We start from the raw sequence: 24,345 nt of genomic DNA, 5'->3' as shown, positions 1-24,345 counted from the left end.
TATTTTTTTAAAAAATTAATTAAACAAAAATAATTGCAAAAAAATTTGCGAGTTTAACGGATTATTCCATTTACAAGTTTAGTGATTTTATCCATTAAATTTGATATATTTTTTTTATTATTTTATTTTTATTCAATATTGGATTGGTTAAGAAATGAAATTTATAATTTATTTTTTCTATATTTTATAGGGTTATTATGATCTCAAATACATATTTTTTAGGGTTGATATAAGATTTTGAAAGTATCTAATGTTATCATAAAATTAAATAAAAATAAATTATAAAAATAACAAAGTTATTAAAACTATTAAAATTCATGATTCAGGTTATAAGGTGATTGAGATCAATCTAATTTGATATTGTCTCAATAAAAAAAATTATTGTCTTAAAGTTTTTTTTAAGTTATGTTATATTTTTATTAATTAACTAAATTATTTTTTAATTTATTAAATTAAATATTTATTTTAAATTACATCTCACATAATTTAATTTAAAATTATAGTAGAATAAGCAGATTTTAAAATCAATCTACTTGTTTAAATGTAATAATTAAAATACTCCACATTTTTTTAATTTTAGAAAGAAAAAGAAGAAGAAGAAGGGCTGCCCCGCAAGAGAGCATGATTGAATGTAGTAGTATTCTTCTAATTCAAGGAAACTTCCAACAAGAAGATTAAACGTTTCAATCAGAATAATAAGACTGGCAAAATTCTAGCCTTTCTGTAAATTGTCGGCTAATCTCAACATCCATCAAACTCCTTTGGTTAGCTCATTGGACACAACACAGTTGTTTCATGATCCTTTCAGTTTTGCAGCTCAACTCAGGCGGCCTTCAGTTTTTTTACCTGCAAGAAGGGAACTACGATGTCCAGTGAAGGCATAAATACCAGAATGTGACGAAAAATTGTAATTGAAAGAAATGAATGAATCTATAGGATGCATCGTATCTCTCTTTTTTTTCTCTCTAAAATGAACAGGTATAACAATTTAATCCGAGATAGCAACCCGACCCGAATGGATAGGTGTTTTTTGAACCTAATAAATAATAAATAGAATATAAATATTATTAAATTCAATCTAAAACATGCCTGAACCTAACTGAAATATATATTTATATTATATAAATATATTTGTAGAGTATTTAGATTTTTTTTAAATATAACATGATGTATACATATCTTAATATTGACATAAAACAAGTATATATAAATAATATTTATTATTTTATCATTTAATATACATATACATCAACCACATACTATTTTACTTTTTATTAATTAATAAATAATAACAAATAATAAATAAATTATAAATATTTAAATTCCTCACTAAATAAATATCAAGAAATTCGGCCCACGGTGTCATCATCATCCCTGAAAATAACCGTTCAACATTGCAAATACATTACAAATGATGGCCATTCAAAATTTCTATAACCATGGTAAAATTTTTTATTAACAAGAAACAACCATGAACGAGCCCAAAGGCAAATTTAACCGTAATAAACTATTATGTGCAGACATGTAGATATAGATAAGCTCGTATGTACTTGAATGAATTGTATGAATGACAGTAAAGCATAAAGTGATTACTGAATGATGACTGGCCAGCCAAAGTTGATTGCCACATGCTATGGGGCTTTGGTTGCTAGAACAGTAAAACGCACCCGACTTCATGGAGCCACTTGCCCAGTTAGTGTGAGGATCTCTTTTACGCAAAGTGTATCGTAAATCAGCATTCTCTACTTCTCTGCCAATATAATCACCATCGGTGGATGTTCTTTTCAAAATTGATCAAACCATCAATTTACTTGGACGTGAACAGCAATCACACCACACTCTTACTCTTGAAAGAACATGCTCAAATGAATTCAGCTGTCAAATTCTTCTTCAAAGCCTTTTTACCACAAAGCTGTCACGTAGAGAGTAAACATCACTATGCAACCCTATGTTTCTGTTTTTCTGAAAGTTTACGCAGTGTATAAAGTTAATGTGGCTCCTTGGCCTAGATTATGGTACTGTTGACCTCAGGCTGTCAATGGAGGTTACCAACACCCAATATGATGTCACCAATAATCACCACAAGAGCATAAACCCCCCTTAAAGTGATGGAATCGATTTGAATCCCTGACAACAATGTCCCGGCCTTCTAGAATTGATATTAACTTAATAACAGCGTGGCAATCTCCACAGACTCTCAGGTTCTTCACAATTTGGAGAGGAGTTCCAGGAGGAGTGCCAATTAATCCAAAAGCAATGGCTAGCCTCTCACTATGTTGAGAGAGAATAGCCTCCTTGTGTTCCTCATCAACATCCTGAAACACATAGCTAGTATCAGGCTGATAACCAGCACCCTTCAACTGGCAACTCAGCTCTTCAAGTTTTGCATAAATTTGATTAGAAAGCGGATGAGAAACATCACCCGCCAAAAATGTGTAGGTCTTGTTCTTCACCTCAATCCAGCTGTACCCTGCTACTTTTTTCACTGTCTTCTCCTCCATCAATTTCCTTACTTTGGCTCTTTCTTTCCAGTTTCCTACGGAAGCATACATATTTGTTAGCAGGACATATGAAGCTGGATTTTGTGGCTGCAGAGAAATGAGCTTGTCTGCTGCAAGTTTTCCCACCTCTAGATTACGGTGAATACAGGAAGCAGCCAAGAGAGTTCGCCACACATTTGCACTTGCTGGAAATGGCATCTCATTTATGATTTCCATGGCTTTTACAAGCATTCCAGCCCGGCCATATAGATCGACCATGCAAGAATAGTGCTCCATTCTAGGCTCAATATGGTGATCTTTAACCATTATATCGAAATATCTTTGACCCTCATTTGCGAGTCCAGCATGCGTGCAGGCAGAAATGACTCCGATGAATGTTACACCATCCATCTCCAAGTTTTGCCTCTGCATCTCCTCAAATACTTCAAGAGCTTTCCTTCCATAGCCATGTTGTGCATATCCAGAGATAATAGAATTCCATGACACTAAATCCCTCTCCCTTTGCCTCTTGAAAACTTCAAATGCACTTTCAATGTCCCCTCTCTTTGAATACATGGTAAGAAGAGCACTACTAACACACAGAGCATTATTGAATCTTGATTTAATTGACCAGGCATGGAGCTGTTTCCCTTGTTCTACTCCTGCAGTAGGAGCTGCACATGCGTTAATGATACCAGAGAAGGTATACTCATTCGGTTTAATCCCCTTCTTTGCCATTTGTACAAATATCCTAACAGCACCCTCAGTGTCTCCTATTTGAGCATATCCACAAATCATTGCCGACCATGCCACGATGTCCTTCTCCTCTATTCTTTGGAAAACCTTTGAAGCTTCATCAACATTCCCTCGTTTGACATAAGCATCTAAAAGTGCAGTTCCAACAGAAGGTGACTTGACGTAATTTCTTTTGATGGCTTGTGCGTGCATCTCAAAAGGAGAAGCACCAGGTTGAGCCGTAAGTATAGTAGAGTAGGTAAAATCATTTGGTTTAATACCTTCCCTACTCATTTGGCAAAACAGGTTAACAGCTTGTTCTGCCATGCCATTCTGCAAATACCCACTAATCATGGCTGTCCATGACACCACATTTCGAACTTCATCACTCATCACAGAAAATATCTTGAAAGCATTATCCATTTCCCCACACTTGCTGTAAGCAAGCATCAGTGTAGTCCTAATATTCTTATCATATTCAAACCCACTCTTTAAAACCTGACAATGAAGCTGCCTGGAAAAACCCAATTCCTTAATATTACCACACAGCTTAATAACAGGGGCAAAAACCATCTTGGTGAGCTTTACACCAGCATGTCTCATATGGTAAAACACATACAAAGTTTCTAAATGGAGCCCATTTGTTACTAGACCAGCAACCATGCTGTTCCAACTAACAGCATTCCTATCTGTCATGCTATCAAAAACAGCTCTAGCATCTCTAATCATCCCTGACTTAAAGTACATATTAATCAAAGAATTGCTAGCAAACGTAGCAACCCCGAATCCATTCTTTATCACCATTGTATGAACCTGAATTCCCGCCTCAACCATCCCTTCATCTGTCAAGGCGCCAATAACAGCCGAAAACGTAAATGGGTTTGGCTTAATGCCCTCCACTAGCATTCTAAGAAACAATTTCAATGTCTCCACATTCAATCCATTTTGTGCATATCCTGTGAGCAATGAGGTCCACGAAACTACATTCCTCGCCCCCATTTCATCAAAAGCTCTCCTCCCTTCTTCAACATTCTCATTCTTCAAATACATATCCAAAAGTGCAGTACCAACACTAACATCCTCCAAAAAACCAGACTTTAAACTATAATTATGCACTTGAATACCAAAGTTTCGATCAAACAAGAACGAACAAGCTTTTAAAACACAAGAAAGAGTTGACCCATCAATAAAAAAACCCGAACGATGAATTCCCACAAAGAGATCGACAACCCCTCTGTTTCTGTTCTCTCGAGAGCATTGAAAAAGCAAGTGATTGTGGTACACAAGGTCTTGTTGCGGACTTTTACAGAACACAGGGTGTGCTTCTGACAAATTTGGAGGTTTAGAGCCTGGCCGGGGTTTCAAGGCAACATTATGGGTTTGCAGCAGAGGCTGGTGAGTGTGGAGTTGCAGATTGAAGCGGGATCTAAGAGTTTTTGAGGTCTGCTTTATCTGAGGTTTTGTAAGGGTCTTTAAAGTCATGTTTTCATGTCTTCAGAATGACAAGGTGTGACATCTCTGGTTTTATGCTCGAGGAAAAATATTCTGCCAAGTTAGATCTTGGGAAGCTACAAGGACACCCTCTACCTATCAGGTGTGATTCAATTAGGTCCCTCTCTTACTAATTGATCAGTTTTCAATATATATGAACTCAAATTGAAAAAATAATAGTTATGATCTCAAATAGAATTTTGACAGAACAAATAAAATTAATGTATATGTTATCTCAATATAAAGGCATTAATTTACTTGTCATGCAATAACAAATAAAAGAAAGATAACATACACTAAAAAACATGGAAATTATGAAACAAAAAGTTTACTAGATTAAAATTGTTTAAAAGGAAGAGAGTTTATTCATGATTTTTTTAAAATATTTTAAACTATTCTTTTTATTTTAAGATTTTAAAAACCTAAAAATTATTCCTTTGGTAATTAAAGTTTATAGGGTAATGTTAAGTTTTGGATGCTAGTTAGGGTTAAAATATAGCTCTAGAAGCATATAGTTTTCATCAGAATTAAAATAAAAATAATATAAAAATATTTAACATATGTGAAAAGATTCAATTTGTTTTAAGAATATAAAACAAATTAAAACAATTAAAATATAAGGATGCAAATGAAATACTTATAATATGTTGAGGCTAAAATGTAGTATACCCATTAGTTTTGGATGGGTTGTAAGAAATTGTGACAGTATGGTGCACCGAGAAAAGGCACAGCAACGCTGAACACAACTTGCAATTTGTAAAGCCCCGTTCTTTCTTTCTGTCCTTTTCAAATCTAAACCCTATTTTTCTCTTTTTCCTCTTTACAATCTTTTTTTTGCTTTTTCTTTCAATTCTGTACTCTTTAACAGTCGTCTCCCCCCTCCCTCCCTCTCTCTCTCTGTGCTTCACGCACACTCAAGCAATATTTTGTGCTTTTAAATTTTGACCGTTAGTAGAGAAAAGAAGTTCTTTTCTCGATCTTCTCTCTTTTTAATCTCCTAGGGTTTTATAGGGACTCGGAAATTTCAAGGAAGGTTTCTTGTTCTATCAAGTTCACGTCTTTTCTTGTTGAAACACCTACAATTAGCCTAACAAAGTCTTTTGTTTGTTTATAATGAAGTAGGTGTTCATTTGCGAACTGGGTTTTCTTTCTTTAGTGTAATTGAGGGTTCTAGTATTGAAAAAGTAATGAACTTTGATGCCCTTTTGGCGGGTTTTGAAGAAACAAATTGAAAAGATTGCTTCTTGGGTTAGATAAACACTAATATAAGATGATTGCGGAGAAACCCAGTTGGGTTAGGCATGAAGGAATGCAAATTTTCTCCATTGATATTCAGCCTGGTGGCTATAGGTTTGCTACTGGTGGAGGTGACCACAAGGTATGTTCTTTCTCATCATTAATGCTCAGTTTTGTTTCCAGGATTAAAGAATAGGAAATTAAATCCTTCTGCTTTGTCATCATTTAGGGTTTCTTAGAAGTGAAATCTTTGGTTAATTGTGCACAATTGCACTAGTTTACTTAGCATGGACTCGTATGGCTTTGTTAATGCAGTTTAAGGTAATGCCTTTATTAAAATTGGCAATATAGTGCAATGCACCGTTCTTTTTCAAATTTCCATTATTTCTGTATGCTTTGGATTTCGTTTGGCTGAATGTGCGCTCTTTCTTCCCTTTTCCTGTACTTTTTAAATTTTAGGAATTTGTGTCTTTGCTGAATGAAGCTAAACCTGCCTCACAAGTTGCAGTGTGAAAAATCAAATATTTGATGAAAATTTGTCGGTTGTAGTAGTTGCTCTCTCATGGAGCGAAGCTGCAGTTAAGATATTGGTGATTGTGGGTGAAGAGAAAGAAGTATTTGAAGTATTTGGTTTAGGCCCTGTTTCACATTGCGGTCCAACAAAGTTTTGAATTTTTTTTTTAGCTTCAAATTAATTTTTTTAGTATTTTTGGATCGATTTGATCATGCGGATGTTAAAAATGAATTTTAAAAAATAATAAAAAAATTTATTTTGATGCAATGCATTTCCAAGTAAAAAGTATTTTGAAAAGCAATCTCTACAACACTTTCAAACAGGCTTTTAGTATGAATTTAGTTTCTAGCTAGCCTTTAAAGGAAATTTTCATGCTTCAATTTCTGTTATCCTTTTGATTTTCTAAACTTGTTATGATTTTTGAGTCGACGATTTTCAAAGCAATAGAAAAAACTTGTTATGCCATTTCATTTCTGCTTTCAACTTTGTGTATGATTTCCATGGTTTACTCTGTTGAGTGACATTATGTTATTGAATTTATATATACGATAAAGTACATGATGAGACATTAGTAGATGCCAGATGCCTTGAATCTAGATATTTCATTAAGTTGTTGCATCTCGGTATAGAGCATGAGTGTGGTAAGTAGGGGAATAGGAAATCAGAGTTGTTATTTTTTTATTAACTTTAAGGCTTTAATCAATATAGCAATGTGTTTAGTGATTTAACTCATGGTAACTAATATTTATTGTTTTCAAGTCGCCTACTTACCATGATAAAAAGTTTTTATTCTTATGGATTTTGGTAATTTCTGGAGCTCAAAATGTGAGTTCGTTGAGTAGCTGTTATGAAGTGCAACCCATAATTTTTCACAGTAATATGTCAACTTGGTAGTGGTAAAAGAGTGTTATTAGTAGCAATATTCTGTGCATTTTTCATGGAACTCCATGTTCTTGCTTTCACAATTTAATTCATGGGTTTTGGTAAATTGTAATGCATTTTTATTGATTAATAAGAAATTGGTTTCTAACCTAAATACATCATCGAGGAGGCATTTGTTTTTGAAAAAGTGGCTGCTTAACATTGCTTCACCTTCTTTGATGTGCCCGGATGTGGCACTGCATATGATTATGACCAAAGATTCCCATCTAAAGGGGATGTTCCTTTGAGTCAGTTCTTATAGTCATTTGTCACTCATGTCAAATTTTTTCAGGTAATTTCTATTAGTACTTAATTATGACATCTACCTTTCTCACTAATTATATGCAGGTTCGGATATGGAACATGAATTCTGTTAGCCGGGACCTGGAAATTAACGAACCAACACAAAGGCTGCTTGCAACTCTCCGCGACCACTTCGGGTCTGTCAATTGTGTTAGGTGGGCTAAGCATGGTCGGTATGTTGCATCAGGGTCAGATGATCAAGTTATTTTAGTTCATGAACGGAAGCCTGGTTCAGGAACCACAGAGTTTGGCAGCGGAGAACCTCCTGATGTTGAGAATTGGAAAGTTGCAATGACATTGAGAGGGCATACTGCAGATGTGGTAATGAAATTGCTTTTACTACCGGAAAGTTTGGACACTACATGAAAGTGAAATTATTGACTTGTTATGTTTCTTAATTGAGTTTCATGCTACCTTTTTTAGAAAAATAAATTGTCTAAACTCACACACTTACTATATGAAAGTGAATTCATCCACTCAGCATATCATTTACATCAGATAGAAACAAGTTCATTTCAATCATGAGGACAGCAAGACATTGGCTCCTGAACACAAAAATACAAACATATACTCAGCGCTACACAAATTGAAATCATTCAGTCATATTGTTTTTGAAATCGAGTTTCTTGTTTTTTTCTTCAAAAAATAAAAATAAAGAAAAAGAAAAAAGAAAAAACTGTCATTTTCCTTCATAAATATTGACTATTGAAAACACACACATACATTTGTGCATGCATAACTATGTGTAAATATATAGATATATTATATTTGACTAGTTTGGATGGCTCTCCCCCTTAAAGCATTAGTGTGCTTCCATGTGCTAGGATACACAAATGAAAAAGAATAAATGGTGATTAAATTTATCAATTTTATGTGATTAAATTCTCTTCTTAATTTGTGAGTGTAATTTCTCATGGTCTCACTGGGTGCCTTTTAACCAGGAAGTTTTTTTTTCATGCCTAAAGTAGGTGGATCTTAATTGGTCTCCAGATGACTCCATATTGGCTAGCGGGAGTTTGGACAACACCATCCATGTCTGGAATATGAGCAATGGCATTTGCACTGCTGTTCTCAGAGGTCACTCTAGCCTAGTTAAAGGAGTTACTTGGGATCCCATTGGCTCTTTCATAGCAAGTCAATCCGATGACAAGACGGTTATTATATGGCGGACAAGTGACTGGAGTCTGGCTCACAGAACAGATGGTCACTGGACCAAATCAGTAAGTTATTTTCCTAGTGGTGGATTTTCTTTATTCCATCTTTCCTATTTACTAAACTTAGTGTGTTATTTTCAGCTTGGATCTACGTTTTTCAGGCGCCTAGGATGGTCCCCCTGTGGTCATTTTATAACTACGACTCATGGTTTCCAGAAGCCAAGGCATTCTGCACCTGTTCTCGAGAGAGGGGAATGGGTTGCCACATTTGATTTCCTAGGACACAATGCCCCCATTATTGTGGTGAAGTTTAACCATTCAATGTTTAGAAGGAATTTTGCCAATGCCCAGGAAGTGAAAGCTGCACAAGTTGGGTGGACTAATGGGGCCTCAAAGATTGGAGGGAAAGAATCACAGCCGTACAATGTTATTGCAATTGGGAGTCAAGATCGCACTATAACTGTATGGACTACTGCAAGTCCGCGTCCTCTTTTTGTGGCCAAGCATTTCTTTACTCAAAGTGTTGTAGATTTATCCTGGTAAACATGATATTTCCAGAAAAGATATCATCGTATTGTTATAGATCTGTTTTCCCTATTGTAGTGATTCTAACCCCTGTATTCCATTTTTGTGGTTCTTCCTTCATCTACTTGATCTTTCTTCTTTTCTAACAGGAGTCCTGATGGGTATTCACTTTTTGCATGTTCCTTGGATGGTTCGGTGGCTACTTTCCATTTTGATGCTAAAGAACTTGGACACAGGCTAAGCGATGTTGAACTTGATGAGTTAAAAAGAAGTCGTTATGGTGATGTTAGAGGTCGACAGGCAAACCTAGCAGAGAGTGCTGCACAGTTATTGCTCGAAGCATCAGCCAAAGAAACAACAAACAAAAATGTGGGATTGGATATTCAGCAAAGTCAGATACCTGTAAAACCTTCTGTTGACTTGGGGGTCATTGCAAAGACTTCTGAGCCTCAAGTTGACGGTGGCAAGAATAGTGGGGGAGCCACTGGTGATGGATTGAATAAAGTGCCAACTCCTGCCCAGATTTCTAGTCCAGTAAAACAAAGAGAATACAGACGTGCTGATGGTAGAAAGAGGATCATTCCAGAAGCTGTAGGAGTGCCTAATCAACCAGAAACAATGACTGGTGGGGCCCAGTCTCAATCTCTTGATTTCCCTCGTGTGTCATCTGATCGCAGAAAGGTTGAAAATGGAATAGGTTCTGTTGATGGTGGCTTGCGAGAGAGTTCTATCAGGGGAACACTCGTCAGAAGCTCTGATTTAAAAGAGCGCTCTGTTGTCACTGCAAGGGCTACCGTTACTGAGAGCCTTGTTATTGAGAAGGTTCCAGGTTCTGCGGGAAGGGATGGAAGCATCAATGTGGAACCGTCTGGGAGTGTGAAGGCGCCCAGTTCCTCCAGTTCTTGCAGCACCCCTCTCTCAATCAGGGTATTTGATAAGAAAATAGGAGAAGATGCCATACCAATATCCTTGGAAGCTTGTCCTAGAGAACATGCAGTAAATGACATTGTTGGGGTGGGCAATACATGTATGATGAAAGAAACAGAAATTGTTTGCACAAGAGGGGCTGAAACTCTCTGGTCTGATAGGATCTCAGGAAAAGTTACTGTTTTAGCTGGAAATGCAAACTTCTGGGCAGTTGGTTGTGAAGATGGATGCCTACAGGTAATTGAACCTCGTCCTTTGCAAATGGCCCAAAACTGTTTTTTTATTCAACTGTTTTAAGTTTTGAATTGTTCTGAACATTGCATTATAACAAAGATTTGTTCTCTTGTCCAGAGAATGAAAAGGATTTAAGTAGCATAAATTTTTAATCACAAGAAGAATGATTCTGTGGATTTCAGGTGATCATTGGAGCGTTTTAAGATTGCTGGTTGGTTTAAAACATATTTTTTTATACTCAAGTATGTGTCAGGAATCTTCTTAATCAACTGTACTGCTAGCCTGTTTGTTTAACAAACCCAACATCTATGGATTTTTCAAATTAACTGAGAAGGAACTGCTGATTTTCGAATAAGTTTTTTAATTAGATGATCAAATGGTTAGAGCTCGTATGTGAAGGTAATGCAGCCACAATTAAAGAATTTAGTCCCTAAACTTGCCCATCTCAATAGTGGAAACTCTGTAGCCAGATTAGGGATATTGACCACACTGAGAGAATTGGATTGTGGTCTTGTGAATTCAGATTTGGGGGACCTGAATTCAAATTCACTATTCTGATGCAATATGTTGTGACAGTCTTGGGTGTGAAACACAACAGTTTGAGAGTTCTGATTGATCAGAATGGTCTTGCCTATTCACTACAGATTATGGAAGTTCTGAATATCTACCTTCTAGTGGACGTCATAAGCTGTAATTTTTATTTTCTTAATTTTTGTTTGCCCTTAAGACTGGTAATCCGATCTCTTGCACATTCTTTTTATGAAAAATACACCAGTAATGAAACACTTGAGGTTGATGCTTCAACTCATATTTCATCAAAATCACAAGGGGTGTGGTGGATTCTTGACATCCTGGTTGTAGATGTAGTTCCTTTTTTGGTAGTTATGTTTCATATCATGTTAGGTTTCTTTAAGCTGATCAAAACTTATAGTATAAATGTTCTGGTTGTGTTTGAGAAGGTTTACACAAAGTGTGGGAGACGTGCCATGCCAACCATGATGATGGGATCTGCAGCAACTTTTATTGATTGTGATGAGTGCTGGAAGTTGTTGCTGGTCACAAGGAAGGGATCTTTGTATGTATGGGATTTGTTTAGTCGGAGTTGTCTCCTTCAGGATTCTTTGGCATCTCTAATTACCTCAGACCCAAACTCTGTAAAAGGTTAGATATTTTATAATAATGTAATACTTGAGCACAATTCAGAGCAGATACTGCTCTTAAGTCTTTTTGGAGCATTTTACAGCCCGTGGGGTGTCAATTTTGTGTGCGCTTCTAATTGGATGCTTTATTGTGTTCTCCTTTCTCTTTCAGGGACAATCAAAGTTATATCTGTGAAGTTATCAAAATCTGGTTCTCCTCTTGTTGTTTTGGCCACACGTCATGCCTTCCTCTTTGACATGAGTCTTATGTGTTGGCTAAGAGTGGCAGATGACTGCTTCCCTGCATCAAATTTTGCTGGCTCCTGGAACTTGGGTTCGATTCAGAGTGGTGAGCTAGCTGCATTGCAGGTGGATGTCAGGAAGTTTTTGGCCAGAAAACCATGTGGGAGCAGGTATTCATCCATATCTACAATGTTTATTTTATTATCTGAATTTTTAATTGAATTAGATTTCTTTAAATATGTTAACTAAAAAGATTGCTCTAAAGCCTCTGTAACACTTTTTGCTAGCTTGCTGCTGAATTTATTTGACAAGGAAAAAAGGGTAAATCACAATATTCCCCGGAGCACTATAAAATCACAAGCCAACTTAAAAATTTGAATATTGATAGAAACCCAATTTTATACCCAAAAGCACCTTTGTATATTTTTTTTAAAAAAATAATTACAGAAAGAATACTAAAAAAACCTCAAGCCAAAATTGACTTAAATTAAATAGTGAAATAAATACTATTTATTTATCTACTAAAAATAATCATTTCAATTTTTTTATTTCCTTTCTCTAACTTTTGGAGGTTTTTTTGAATCAACTATCTTTATTTAAATAGTAATTATGGACATTTTGGGTACAAAAGGGAGTTTATGCAATACTTTCTTAAACATGGAGAGGGTTTTCTAACTTTTAAGTGGTCCATGATATCTGAGGATTATTGTAATTTACTAAGAAAAAACAATGAACAAAAGGAGACAAAAATATATGGCAACTACTCGGGCTATCTTAACATTCCTAATTTCTTGAATTTCTGAGGATTTCATTTAATTTCCTTGATTAGTTGCCAAATCTCCAACTAATCAGCACAACATTTCAATTGTTTAATGTTACTTCTGGAGTTCATATTTTATGATTTATGCATCTAGCTTCTATTGCTTCACATGCGGTGGTTCTGTTTTCAGAGTGACGGATGATGGAGTGCAGACACGTGCTCATTTGGAGGCTCAGTTGGAATCCTCTTTAGCTTTAAAGTCCCCTAATGAATATAGCCAGTGCCTTCTATCTTACATTCGCTTCCTTGCAAGGTGTTCTTTTTGTAGTAGACTTATTATTTGTTTATTTTTCCCTGATGTTTATGAATGACAGTTGCTACATATGGTGCCTTTCTCATGGTTGTATCTATCCATTCAATTCACATGAGTGTAACTTTGGTTGCAGAGAAGCAGATGAGTCTCGATTACGAGAAGTCTGTGAGAGTTTTCTTGGACCTCCTACTGGGATGGCTGAATCTACATCTTCAGATGCAAAAACTGTTTCTTGGGATCCTTGTGTGCTTGTAAGTCTTTCTGTATTCCATTTTCAGTGCCCGATCCCATATTTTTCTCTGCATGTTGTTTTCTGTGATGGGTTCTGTGCATTGTACATTCAGATTCTGTTGCTTTTAAAATCACAACTCCTCTTCTGCTTTTATATATGTATCGAAACTTAATGCTTCAGTCTGAATTTAGGGAATTTTTTTTCTCTAAAAGCCTGCATCACAAAAATCCTTTTGGGGCATTTTTCCATAGTTTATTTCCTTTTGTTACTTATTTTGTTTTTCTTGGTATTGTTTTTGTAAGTGCTAGTCTGATCTCTGCAGGGAATGAGAAAGCATAAACTCTTAAGAGAAGATATTCTTCCGGCAATGGCATCAAATAGAAAAGTCCAACGTTTGCTAAATGAGTTCATGGACCTCTTATCTGAATATGAGAGTGCAGAAACTAACCTTGACCAAAAAACTCCCATGCTACCAACTACATCTCAAAAAGCAACGAGTCAAATGGATTGTGATCCACCTGTAACAGAGCAAATGGACACAACCCCACAAGCAATAGATCATACAAACTCTGCCCAGCCAGAAAAAGATCACGAGGACCCTACCCCCATTATAACTGATGAAGCTGACTGCACTCTGCTGGCAAATGATCAAGTAGATACATGCCCGGTGGTAACAGATCAAGTTATTCCGGATTCTCTTGACAGAGATGCTGGTTCTTGAATTCTGCTTCTAACCAATAGGATTAATGTTAAAAACACAAGCAGACTGACACATGGTGTTGCATAAGTGGATATAGGTACATATATAGCTCATAATTCATTTTGGCATCCACATATTGGTCAAAAGAAGACAAACTTACATGGTATTAGAGAAGAAAAAGCTCCCTCGTTTTATTGATTTCGCTGGTGCATATCTTAGCTCTTCTTTTATGCTGCACCTGAGTATGTATCAAAAAATCACATATTCAGTTAGCTAACTTTGTTTTTTTTTTTTTTGAGGCGGGGGGGGGGGTACTTGTTAGCTTTCTGAAATCAATGTACAAGTACAGGCATCATGTTGATTAGATCTTCATTTAGAAACTCCCGTCTCTCGGATTGCAAAGATAGGTTCTCTTGTTTTCAGCTTATATATCTGCTTTCTTTATTTTTGTTTGTATTTTCAGCTCAGTTTTGCTTATTTGGCTAGCTAGCTCTAGATCCCACAGGTCGTACTTGTCCCCCTCCCTTTGGCACTTTCTTCTTTCACGTTTAATTTCCATCATGAGATCAGTGAGTTGACTTTAGTATGGCGTTTGGAATATGACCTGGGGTTCGCATTCATGGCCCCTGCCACTGTTTTAGCCCCTGCATTGAGTCTAACATTGGCGGTGGAGGTATAGTCAAGTAGGTACCTGAGGGATACATCACTCAAGCAACTCATCCAAAATTTCCTTTCTTTACGGGCTGGATCTTAAATAGGTCATGTGATGGGAGTTAATGTTTTCTGCACGAAATCACCATTAACTTAATCCCTCTCATATTTTGAGCTTCGAAGGGCGCGGCGCCTACTTTTAATTATATCGAATTAAACTCTTATAGCCGAACCATGGAAATGGCTGTGTTTGTGCATTTTATAGTTTTCAGAGTGATGGTATTTTCGAATTCAGTTTTTGAATATTAAGATTAAATTATTTTCTCATAATCTCTCCAGAAATTTGAACTCATTTTATCCATTAAGTTACCAGGTTAGGCGGTTAATGATTTGAAATTACCTAGCTTCCTACCCATGGACTTGCTAACTTGCAGATTGGAAAAAACAAATCAGACACGCCAACCTAACAATGCAATGACGAGTTCATGCAATAAAGTCATCCATAAGTTTCTAACAATGAAAAGAAACTGGACTGTTGAGTTTGCTTTTACCATTTGTTAATGATATCTTATACATGAAGAAGCTGACTCTGATAAGCTGGATCCTGTTCTTGCAGACATGAGCTTAACCTGCCACAAATTTCAGATTTACAAGTAAAATGGAACATAACTGGTGAGCCAACCTCCTCTCATGCATCTAAGATCTTGGTAGACATACACGCGAGAGTATTTTTGAATGTCCTATAGGCTTGCTGTCTACCATCCCACCGAAAACCTAAAGGGATTGTTCACCTAATCCTACTACTAATAAGGAAGAGTTTACATTAACAAAGCCACTGGTCTTGGTGAATGGACATCTATGGCATATGTTGATGACAACAACAATAATGGGCCCAGACTTGTCGTGTTAACCAAATATCTTCACCTTTTAGCCAATACCAACACAATATTGCTTCCATTTTCCTTGTTGCTCCAATAACATAAGTTGATGGTCATGTGATGTAAGATTGAAAAATTCATTTCTGCTCTGCCAATAAATATGAAGGACACGAGGGTGTAAACAACCTTCTTTGCCTTGGAAATTAACGATAAAAAATTAATATCTTTTTTGTGTATGGATCACAAATAAATGGAAGTACGTACTCCAATCGAATAAGAAGAAGATTGTTTGACCAACTGGGTGTTCATTGTTGTGAGTGAGTTTTGCTCTTGTGATGTAAGAAAAGAAAAGGAAAAAAGGCATTGAGAAATGTTTTAATGCAACGAAGTTGTGCCTTTTGAGCGTACAGTTTGGTACTTCTTCCTCTATTGATGACTTCTGATATTAAAATAGATTTTAGAAGTGAGATCATTCTAGAAGCCGGCTTGTATTTTGATATTACATGGAACGTATTTTTTAAAAGTATTTTTATTTAAAAATATATCAAAAAAAATTTTAATTTTTTTTGACAACATTATATCAAATCTATTCAAAAAAACATAATTACATTAATATTTTTTCAAATAAAACATAATTTTAAAAAATATAAAAAAAAACTATCCAACATCCAAATACTTGGAAAAAAAATAATTATTGATCTTTTTTCTTTTCTTGTTTTTTTTAATCTGAACCGATTTTAATCTTGAATTGGTCAAATCTTTAATTAACCCGTCAGATCGGATCCCAGATTGACCCGCCAGATTTTACAACTACAAAGGAAAGCCTTTACAAAAACAAACCATATACGGTGAGAAACGACACATGTAATATTATTATTATTTGCCCTAGGTACGTTTCCATTGCTTCTCTCTCTCTCTCTCTCTCTCTCTCTCTCTCTATATATATATATATATATATATATATATATATATATATATATATATATATATATATATAGATAGATAGATATAGGTAGGTCATGTAAAGTCGGACCCCAACATTAATTATTGAAGAATGGGAAGTTTAACTAGTTATAAGAGATGCAAGAAAAGACATGGGTTTTTAAGTGTACGGAAGGACTTTTTTTTCTTTAATAAAAGTACCAAGATTTGTAAGAACCGAACTCCCCCATATGATTTATAGAAGCATGACAAAATTCAATATTTAAAAGCATAGCTTTTGGAATGGTCAAAACTTCAAATTCAAAACTTCATATATATATATATATATATATATATATATATATATATATATATATGTGGAGCAAAACAAAATACAAAGTAATTTTCCTTCATGATCTTTGAGAATACAATCAATTCTTGAAGGTCCTGGTTTGTTATTTAAAGCTGGATCGACATTTCATTTTAACATACCTATAAGACGAGGTATCCAAGGAAAATCACTTGTCATACTTGTCAAGAGTTAATATTCATATTAGGAGACCATTTGATAAACAAAGTAAATTTCACCCAGCATAACGTACAGAAACTTCTATCCTTTGAAGAAGTGAATAATATAAATCATCATAATCTATTTTTTTTTCTCATTAAAAAAACATATTATTACTGTATTCCAATCAAATCAAATTAACTATACCAAAAAAGAATAAACCTGACAAATATTTTTTCATATATAAATCCCCATATTCCATGCCATTAATTCAAAATCATCCCATATCTCTGAGGCAAGATCAACTGCTCGCTATCAGCACTAATATAGAGGCCTTCAAAGGATGGCTAGCAACAGTTTTGAAAATTATGGTAAAGTAGTATAGTGGTTGCTGTTACAAATATGACCATTATTTTTTTTTCAGTTCTTGTACGTACTTCATGGAAGGGTTTTGAAGGCGACCACACCTCGCGCAATAAACCAAAGATGTGAAAGGCGAAAGTGGGTCATAATTGTGTGAATGCTCGTTGCATTTTTGGTACAACCTCATGTAAATTAATTAAGCTATCTACCAAAGAAAAATTAAGACGGCAGCTACTTTCGTGCACTCTACCTCAAAATGCCCACCCCCCTTCCCCCCTTCATTTATATAGGTGCTGGAATTTTGCAAGCTCATTTGTGTTTATCTTCATTTCAACACACACACGCACACAAACTTCCATCTCTCTCTCTGTCTCTCTCTTGCAATGGAGTTTGGGAGTGTTGTTCAGTTTCTTGAGGACAAGACCATTTTGATCACGGGTGCAACTGGGTTTCTAGCAAAGAGTAGATACCTTCCTCCTCTCTCTCTCTCTCTCTCTCTCTCTCTCTCTTTGAGTAATGGAATCATGGATGGTTTTAACTTTTCTTACAATATATGCAGTTCTTTTGGAGAAGATATTAAGAGTGCAACCAAACGTGAAGAAGATTTACCTCCTTTTAAGAGCTGCTGACGCCAAATCTGCTTCGCAACGCTTGCAAAATGAGGTATACAATAATTGCCGAGGGAATAAAAGGCAAAAGAAATAGTAAAAATGAGAGGAAAGGAAACTTAATTAGTAGACTATACGGAAATACTATACCATATATATATACCTTACAAGTTTTATGTCCTCTTTCCTAGTATTTGAACATAGAAATGGATGGTGATGATACGGACCCATATATACGGACTCATTTAGCTAGGCCAACACCATTATACTGGGCACCTATATCTTTTTCAAGTTATTTGTAATTACTTGAAGAAGTGAACAGTATGAGAAAGTGAACATCTGATGTCGTTCATTCATTAAGAACCTTGGAACGAGCTACAAGTTAATTTGCTGATAACTATTTTTGTGTACGTTGTCATGAAATTGTTCCTAACTTGTTTTATTTCTTAGATTCTAGGAAACGACTTGTTTACACTCCTAAAAGAAAAATGGGGTGCAGATCTAAATTCCTTTATCTCCAAAAAGACTGTACTGGTCCCTGGTGACATCTCTTACGATGATGATTTGGGAGTGAAAGACTCGAATCTGAGGGAGGAGATTTTGAGTCAATTGGATGTTGTTGTTAACTTAGCTGCAACAACCAATTTTGATGAAAGGTAGACAAGAACCATTGGCTGATTTTATTTTATTTTATTTTCTGTGCTGTCCCTCTCCAAAATAACAAAGACTGAAAAACAAAGTGGTTGATTTTCTGTTTTTTTTTGGATATTTAATATAGATACGATGTTGCACTTGGCATCAACACAATGGGAGCTAAGCACGTCTTATGTTTTGCCAAGAAATGTGTTAAACTAAAGGTTCTTGTCCATGTATCAACTGGTTAGTATTTATATTTCATCATTTCGATACCCTTAATTTCCTCTAATAATTTGGGCATACTATATGATAGCTAATATATAATTTATGCTAGTATAATTTTCAATTTTAATTGTTGCTAAGAAGCTAGAGGATTATAATCATTAGCATGTTGTCAACCTTATGGGACGTGGTATTTTTTTCAGCTTATGTTTCCGGGGAGAGGACAGGGCTGATACTTGAGACTTCATACGGCAGGGGTGACACACTTAACGGTGTCTCGGGATTAGACATCGATGAAGAGAAGAAACTAGTTGATCAGAAATTGAATGAGCTCCAAGCTGAAGGAGCCACCACTGAAGCAATTAAAGAGGCCATGAAAGACATGGGCATCGAAAGGTTAGTCATGAAATATTTTTCAAACCCTTAGTTATAATCACTCTATGGTATTATGTTCATAAGCATATATAGTCCTCCATATAGTATTTTGATTTATCTGGCATTTCAATTTCCAGATTTGCCATTAAAATGAAAGTAACCCTTATATTATTAAATATTGTAGTAGAAATAATAGAAAGATTTATAATTTCTTGAAAATAAACTAGTGAAATTAACAAAAGTTAGAACCGAAGTGGAGGCCACTGGTTTTTTTCATTTTTTTTTTAGAATCAAATGGGAACAACGCAACAGTTCCAGCTGGGGAGGGTAATTGAAAGTATAAACTCGTAAATCTAACTGGAGGATTTCTTTTCTTAACAATGATAATTTCATGAGGCATGACAAGGATCCATAACCATATATTAATTCATATGGGGATCGAATAGTGAAAGCTGAGATATCCCCCAGCTTCATTTTCCAATTGAATTGGGGTGGGTATAAGTTGCAGTACCTGTTTATATTTATACCCACCCCAATTCAATTGGAAAATGAAGCTGGGGGTATCTCAGCTTTCACTATTCCCCATATGAATAAATTATATATATATATATATATATATATATATATATATATATATATATATATATATATATATATATATATATAAGACAAACGAACTAACTAGAGTAATGGCAGTGCCAGGGATAGAGATAGGAGTGAAATTGACATACTACGTACGTCCATATATTTCTTGACATAAATGTGAGGAACAAATTAGCTTGTCCTCCCAAAATTTGCATGTGCAATGAATTAGATCAACATTTGACAGAATTAATTAATGGCACTTAGGGCAAAGGTGTATGGATGGCCAAACACTTACGTATTTACAAAGGCAATGGGAGAGATGCTTGTGGGAGACCTGAAGGAAAATTTGTCTGTAGTCATCATACGCCCCACCATTGTAACCAGTACTTTGAAAGAACCTTTCCCTGGTTGGGTTGAAGGTATCAGGTACATATCTAGTATTATGCTGCTGCATTTAACATTCTTGTTTATGGATAAAATTAATCTTCCTAAAAGCAAAGCGGTAATTTGTTAAATTTGTTTATTTTGTAGAACTATTGATAGCCTAGCTGTTGGTTATGGAAAAGGAAGGCTAACATGCTTTCTTGGGGATATTACAGGAATAGTTGATGTGGTGAGTTAAGCCAATTTTCAGTCTTTAATTGTTGGTTCGTCGTTGATTTCTTGATATGATTGAATAAATAGCCATTTGGTAAGAGGGAAAAGAAAAGAAAAGAAAAGGAACTGTTGAGACATGATTCTGTGCAGATACCAGCAGACATGGTGGTGAATGCCATAGTTGTAGCCATGGTAGCTCATGCTAATCGACCGTTCGACGATGCAATTTATCAAGTGGGGTCCTCTGTGAGAAATCCCGTGAGATACACTAATCTTCAAGATTTTGGCTTTGATTACTTCACCAAGAAACCTTGGATTGGCAAGGATGGAAAGCCTGTCAAGGTTGGTAGGGTTAAAGTTTTAAGCAGCATGGCTAACTTCCACGGATACATGGCAATTCGATACTTGCTATTGCTAAAGGTTTGTTCAAGATATCAAAACAATACCTACCTACCTACCAATTAATCTCTTGATTTATTATGTTAATTATATAATTTTTTCTTTTTTATACAGGGATTAAAATTAGCAAATATCGCATTTTGCCATTATTTTGAGAACGTGTACACTGATCTCAATAGAAAGATCAAATTCGTGATGAAATTAGTGGAACTTTACAGGCCATACTTGTTCTTCAGGGGAGTGTACGTAGACATTTAATCTTGTTTTTACTCTACAAAAATAACCTTTTCATCCATACAACTCTTATGACATACGATCTTCACATTTCGAATGCAGCTTTGATGACATGAACACAGAGAAGTTGCGAATGGCAGCAGGAGAGAACAACATAGAGACCGATATGTTCTACTTTGATCCCAAGGCAATTGACTGGGAAGACTACTTCACTAATATCCACATTCCAGGGGTTGTGAAGTACGTGTTCAGATGATGATTACCGGCAGCTAGCTAGTTTATTTGTTCCAAGAATTAATTTGTTCTTGGAATTTCAAATATCACTGTGTTTTGAAGCAATATTATTATTATTATTATTATATTTATTATTACTACTACTACCAATATTATTATTATTATTACCAACATTGTCAAGGCAGGATTATGTTTAGCTGCTGGCTCACGTGGTTTAAGAACTTTCTTCAAGTGTATTATTCAATACAATGCCACCTAATGTATTGAATATCCTCACAAAGAGTGAAGGATATATTGGTAGGAGAAATTTGTTCAAGGTAGCTGGTGTACAAGAATGAATAAATATTATGATCTATTTATTATTATTATTGCTATTGTTATTATTATTATTGGCACAGTGGAAAGAAAAGAAGCTGACTCAAACCAGACTTGTAAACCCGTTGCTCCTCTTGCAACACACTTTGCCATAAAATCAGCACAAGCATTAGCTTCCCTATATGTATGGGAAATTCGGACCACCCAGTTCCTTGACACCAGCTCCCTGATATCAACAACAAGAATGACTCTATACTTGTGATACTTAGCATGGCCTGCAGACAGCAACCGGATAACATATTTGGAGTCAGAATTATAAGGAATCTGTCTATAACCCCAACTCCACGCTAGTTGTAGCCCATGTGTCAAAGCTAACAATCCCGGAAGAAGTCTACATCCAATTCCTGCAAATCCAGTAAAACCCTTGCGCCGGTCTTTGCCATGAAACGAGAATATTCAAATTAGCAGCTTTCATAAGAGACTTTCCCCCTGTCATCTCACAATCATCTGCCAACCTGTATATTCTCCTCATCAACCAATCATCACCTGTGTAATCCCCACCAAGAACTACCATGTTTCGTTGTCACCATATCCACCACAGCTAGCGCAGCTAGGAATAAATGAGCTCTATCTGCAGAAGCAAAAGGAAATAATCCACCCTTTTATATTAGTACAATTAAAGCCTGAAGAATTTCCAAACCCGGCCCGATCTATCCCATATTAATTTAGCCATCGAACAATCCCTCAAGCAATGAACTATAGACAAGAGTAAGCCAGTTGTGTTTTGTATTCACCCGAAACAGAACTTTTCCAAACAAGACAATCCTCTAATGTTGTACGTACTGCTAGGAATTGGGTTGGCTATAATCCGAAACTTCAAATCATCAGGAATACTTGTTGCAAGACTTCCAAAGTTCCTTGAGTCTCCCTGCCAAACATCTTTCACATGTACCTCAGTATCCATGATATTCACTGTTGGAATCAATGAAGCTAACACTCCTTCCTCCAACCAATTATCATACCAAAAGGACAACTCCCCTTTGCCAATCCTATACATGAATCCATTCTTCAATTACCCGAGGGCTTTGTAGATTGAAGTCCAAGTATAGGAACCCGAAGAATGCCGATGCTGATGAAATAAATCCTGCTTCCGTAAATATTTATGAGTCAAGATCATTACAAGGTTTATGAGGGATGTTCAAAATATTCCAAATCAATTTCCCTAACAAAGACACATTAGAAAGTCAAGCCTCCTTCACACCCAGACCCCCATACTTCCTAGGGCATGTAACAATCTCCCACTTGACCAGGTGTAAAGCATTACCTGACTCCCTATTGTCCCATATAAAGTTACGCACAACCCTATGAATAACCATGCAAGTTGCTTGAGGAAGCCAATAGTTCTGCATAGGATAGATGGGAATAGTAGCGTAACGGATCTTGCTAGGGTCAGTTTCCCTGCTTTGTTCAAGAGTCTATTCTTCCAGTCCACTAACCTCCTGCTAATCTTATCAAAAAAATAAATTGAAATCAGCTCTTTTCACCTGGCCCTGTATAAATGGAAACCCCAAGTACTTACCAAGCCCACTTGCGATTCTAATGGAAGAAAATTGAGTAAACATTGCCCTTTTCCTTCTTGAAACATTCTTGGAGAACATAAATCGCGATTTATCATTGCTAACTTTAAGACCATAGGCACTACAAAAGTCAGAAAACACAGTACTCGTGAGTCTAATTACTTGCGAATTTTGAGAATTGCAGAAGAGGAGAATGTCATCTGCAAAGAAAAGGTGTGATATATACCAGGGCCTCCTCTGGACACATGCACTGGCTTCTATATCAACAACCACAGAAAATTGACAAGAAGTCAAAAGAAATAACCTGGGGAAGGCTACTTTTAAAGGGCAATATCTCCAATCCAAGAATCCAGCCAAAAAGGATGTTAAACTGCCATTGCCTCCAAAGAGGAGAATGTCATTATTAACAAGTGCTCGATCAAACCTCTTCGCCATGTAAGTTTTTGCCTCTTGGATATGGTTATTATTTTCTTTTAATTTAAAATTTTCAAAAAGAAATGGATGGCTAAGATCTTAATAAACAATATTTAATTCAATAAAAACACAGCTTTAAATCAATACTGATCAACTTTCATTACACTTTTGACTTATAATATAAAATCACAAAAAAAAATCAATTAAAATCAATCCCAAACAAACAAACAAAGAAAAACTCCAAGATTCTTTAATTGACAGTTTCACTCATGAAATCTTTGGCGTGACCATGCCCCCAAAATCTTTTATGCCCGACAAATTAATTCCTTTCTTGTGACCTATCAAAGTTATGGATCAATTGCTTGATAAAATTGTTGTAAATTAAGTAACATTTGTAGTTAGAAGGACACTTTCATTCATTCTAATTTCCATGGTTCACACACGTCTCTCAACCACCATTCAGGTTACAGAAAATTCCGATCAGAACCCAAATCACCTGTAAATTAGAGGCTAAGAGCTCCTTTTGGGTCCCTGGCTTATGCATTTTCAACACAACATTAGTAAAATAATTTCTTTCTTGTCTTGTAGGTCATTGGATTTCGTGTTTCTTTTTCCAAACTATACTGTATATTTACCTAATCAGACACCCCATTTGGATAAGTAACCTGATTGACGATTTTATTGTCAGGTTACATGCATAAAATATTATGATCTGCATCACTTTCAAAATGCTTTACATTGGTTGAAATTAACCCATCCTTTCTTCCATTTGATCCGATCCATTAAAGAAACGAATGTCATGTATTGTAACATAATTTGATGAAAAAATTACTTGAAATTGGTTTAAATTAACCCATTCTTTCGTTTAATTCGATCCATTAAACAAGAAGAAGATGAAGATCATATATCATAACGTAATTT

The 24,345-nt window shown here is 35.6% G+C and overlaps 3 protein-coding genes across 7 annotated transcripts; 2 read left to right on the top strand and 1 right to left on the bottom strand.

Moving 5' to 3' along the window:
* Positions 1-615: 615 nt before the first annotated feature.
* Positions 616-4,716, bottom strand: LOC133699011 (pentatricopeptide repeat-containing protein At2g27610). Of its 2 annotated transcripts, XR_009843227.1 has the most exons (2): positions 1,668-4,716; positions 616-846 (listed from the first exon to the last, which is right to left on the bottom strand). XR_009843227.1 is itself a non-coding variant. In XM_062122133.1 (1 exon), exon 1 carries the CDS (start codon positions 4,695-4,697, stop codon positions 2,067-2,069), a length of 2,631 nt encoding a protein of 876 aa, XP_061978117.1. In that variant the 5' UTR covers positions 4,698-4,716; the 3' UTR covers positions 1,300-2,066. The 2 variants fall into 2 exon arrangements, 1 of the variants encoding a protein (XP_061978117.1); XM_062122133.1 differs by lacking the exon at positions 616-846 and having other exon boundaries at positions 1,300-4,716.
* A 704-nt stretch (positions 4,717-5,420) lies between these two features.
* Positions 5,421-14,351, top strand: LOC133699769 (protein HIRA-like). Of its 3 annotated transcripts, XM_062123211.1 has the most exons (10): positions 5,421-6,084; positions 7,726-8,001; positions 8,649-8,900; positions 8,976-9,373; positions 9,509-10,523; positions 11,480-11,681; positions 11,832-12,072; positions 12,853-12,975; positions 13,109-13,226; positions 13,530-14,351. In XM_062123211.1, the coding sequence occupies exons 1-10, from the start codon at positions 5,977-5,979 to the stop codon at positions 13,926-13,928; spliced, it is 3,132 nt and encodes a 1,043-aa protein (XP_061979195.1). In that variant the 5' UTR covers positions 5,421-5,976; the 3' UTR covers positions 13,929-14,351. The 3 variants fall into 3 exon arrangements, with proteins under 3 accessions (XP_061979195.1, XP_061979197.1, XP_061979198.1); XM_062123213.1 differs by lacking the exon at positions 5,421-6,084 and having other exon boundaries at positions 7,862-8,001; positions 8,646-8,900; XM_062123214.1 differs by lacking the exon at positions 5,421-6,084 and having other exon boundaries at positions 7,896-8,001; positions 8,622-8,900.
* A 3,157-nt stretch (positions 14,352-17,508) lies between these two features.
* LOC133698883 (fatty acyl-CoA reductase 3-like) lies at positions 17,509-21,486 on the top strand. Of its 2 annotated transcripts, XM_062121984.1 has the most exons (10): positions 17,511-17,690; positions 17,788-17,891; positions 18,287-18,492; positions 18,615-18,715; positions 18,898-19,090; positions 19,919-20,080; positions 20,186-20,267; positions 20,402-20,671; positions 20,765-20,892; positions 20,987-21,486. In XM_062121984.1, exons 1-10 carry the CDS (start codon positions 17,612-17,614, stop codon positions 21,138-21,140), a joined length of 1,479 nt encoding a protein of 492 aa, XP_061977968.1. In that variant the 5' UTR covers positions 17,511-17,611; the 3' UTR covers positions 21,141-21,486. The 2 variants fall into 2 exon arrangements, with proteins under 2 accessions (XP_061977969.1, XP_061977968.1); XM_062121985.1 differs by lacking the exon at positions 20,765-20,892 and having other exon boundaries at positions 17,509-17,690; positions 20,987-21,125.
* Positions 21,487-24,345: the final 2,859 nt, after the last annotated feature.

This window comes from Populus nigra, chromosome 7, assembly GCF_951802175.1.
Source record: "Populus nigra chromosome 7, ddPopNigr1.1, whole genome shotgun sequence".
Lineage (NCBI taxonomy): Eukaryota > Viridiplantae > Streptophyta > Magnoliopsida > Malpighiales > Salicaceae > Populus > Populus nigra.
The sequence above is the reverse complement of the archived record's forward strand: the minus strand, read 5'-3'. Positions and strand labels throughout refer to the sequence as shown.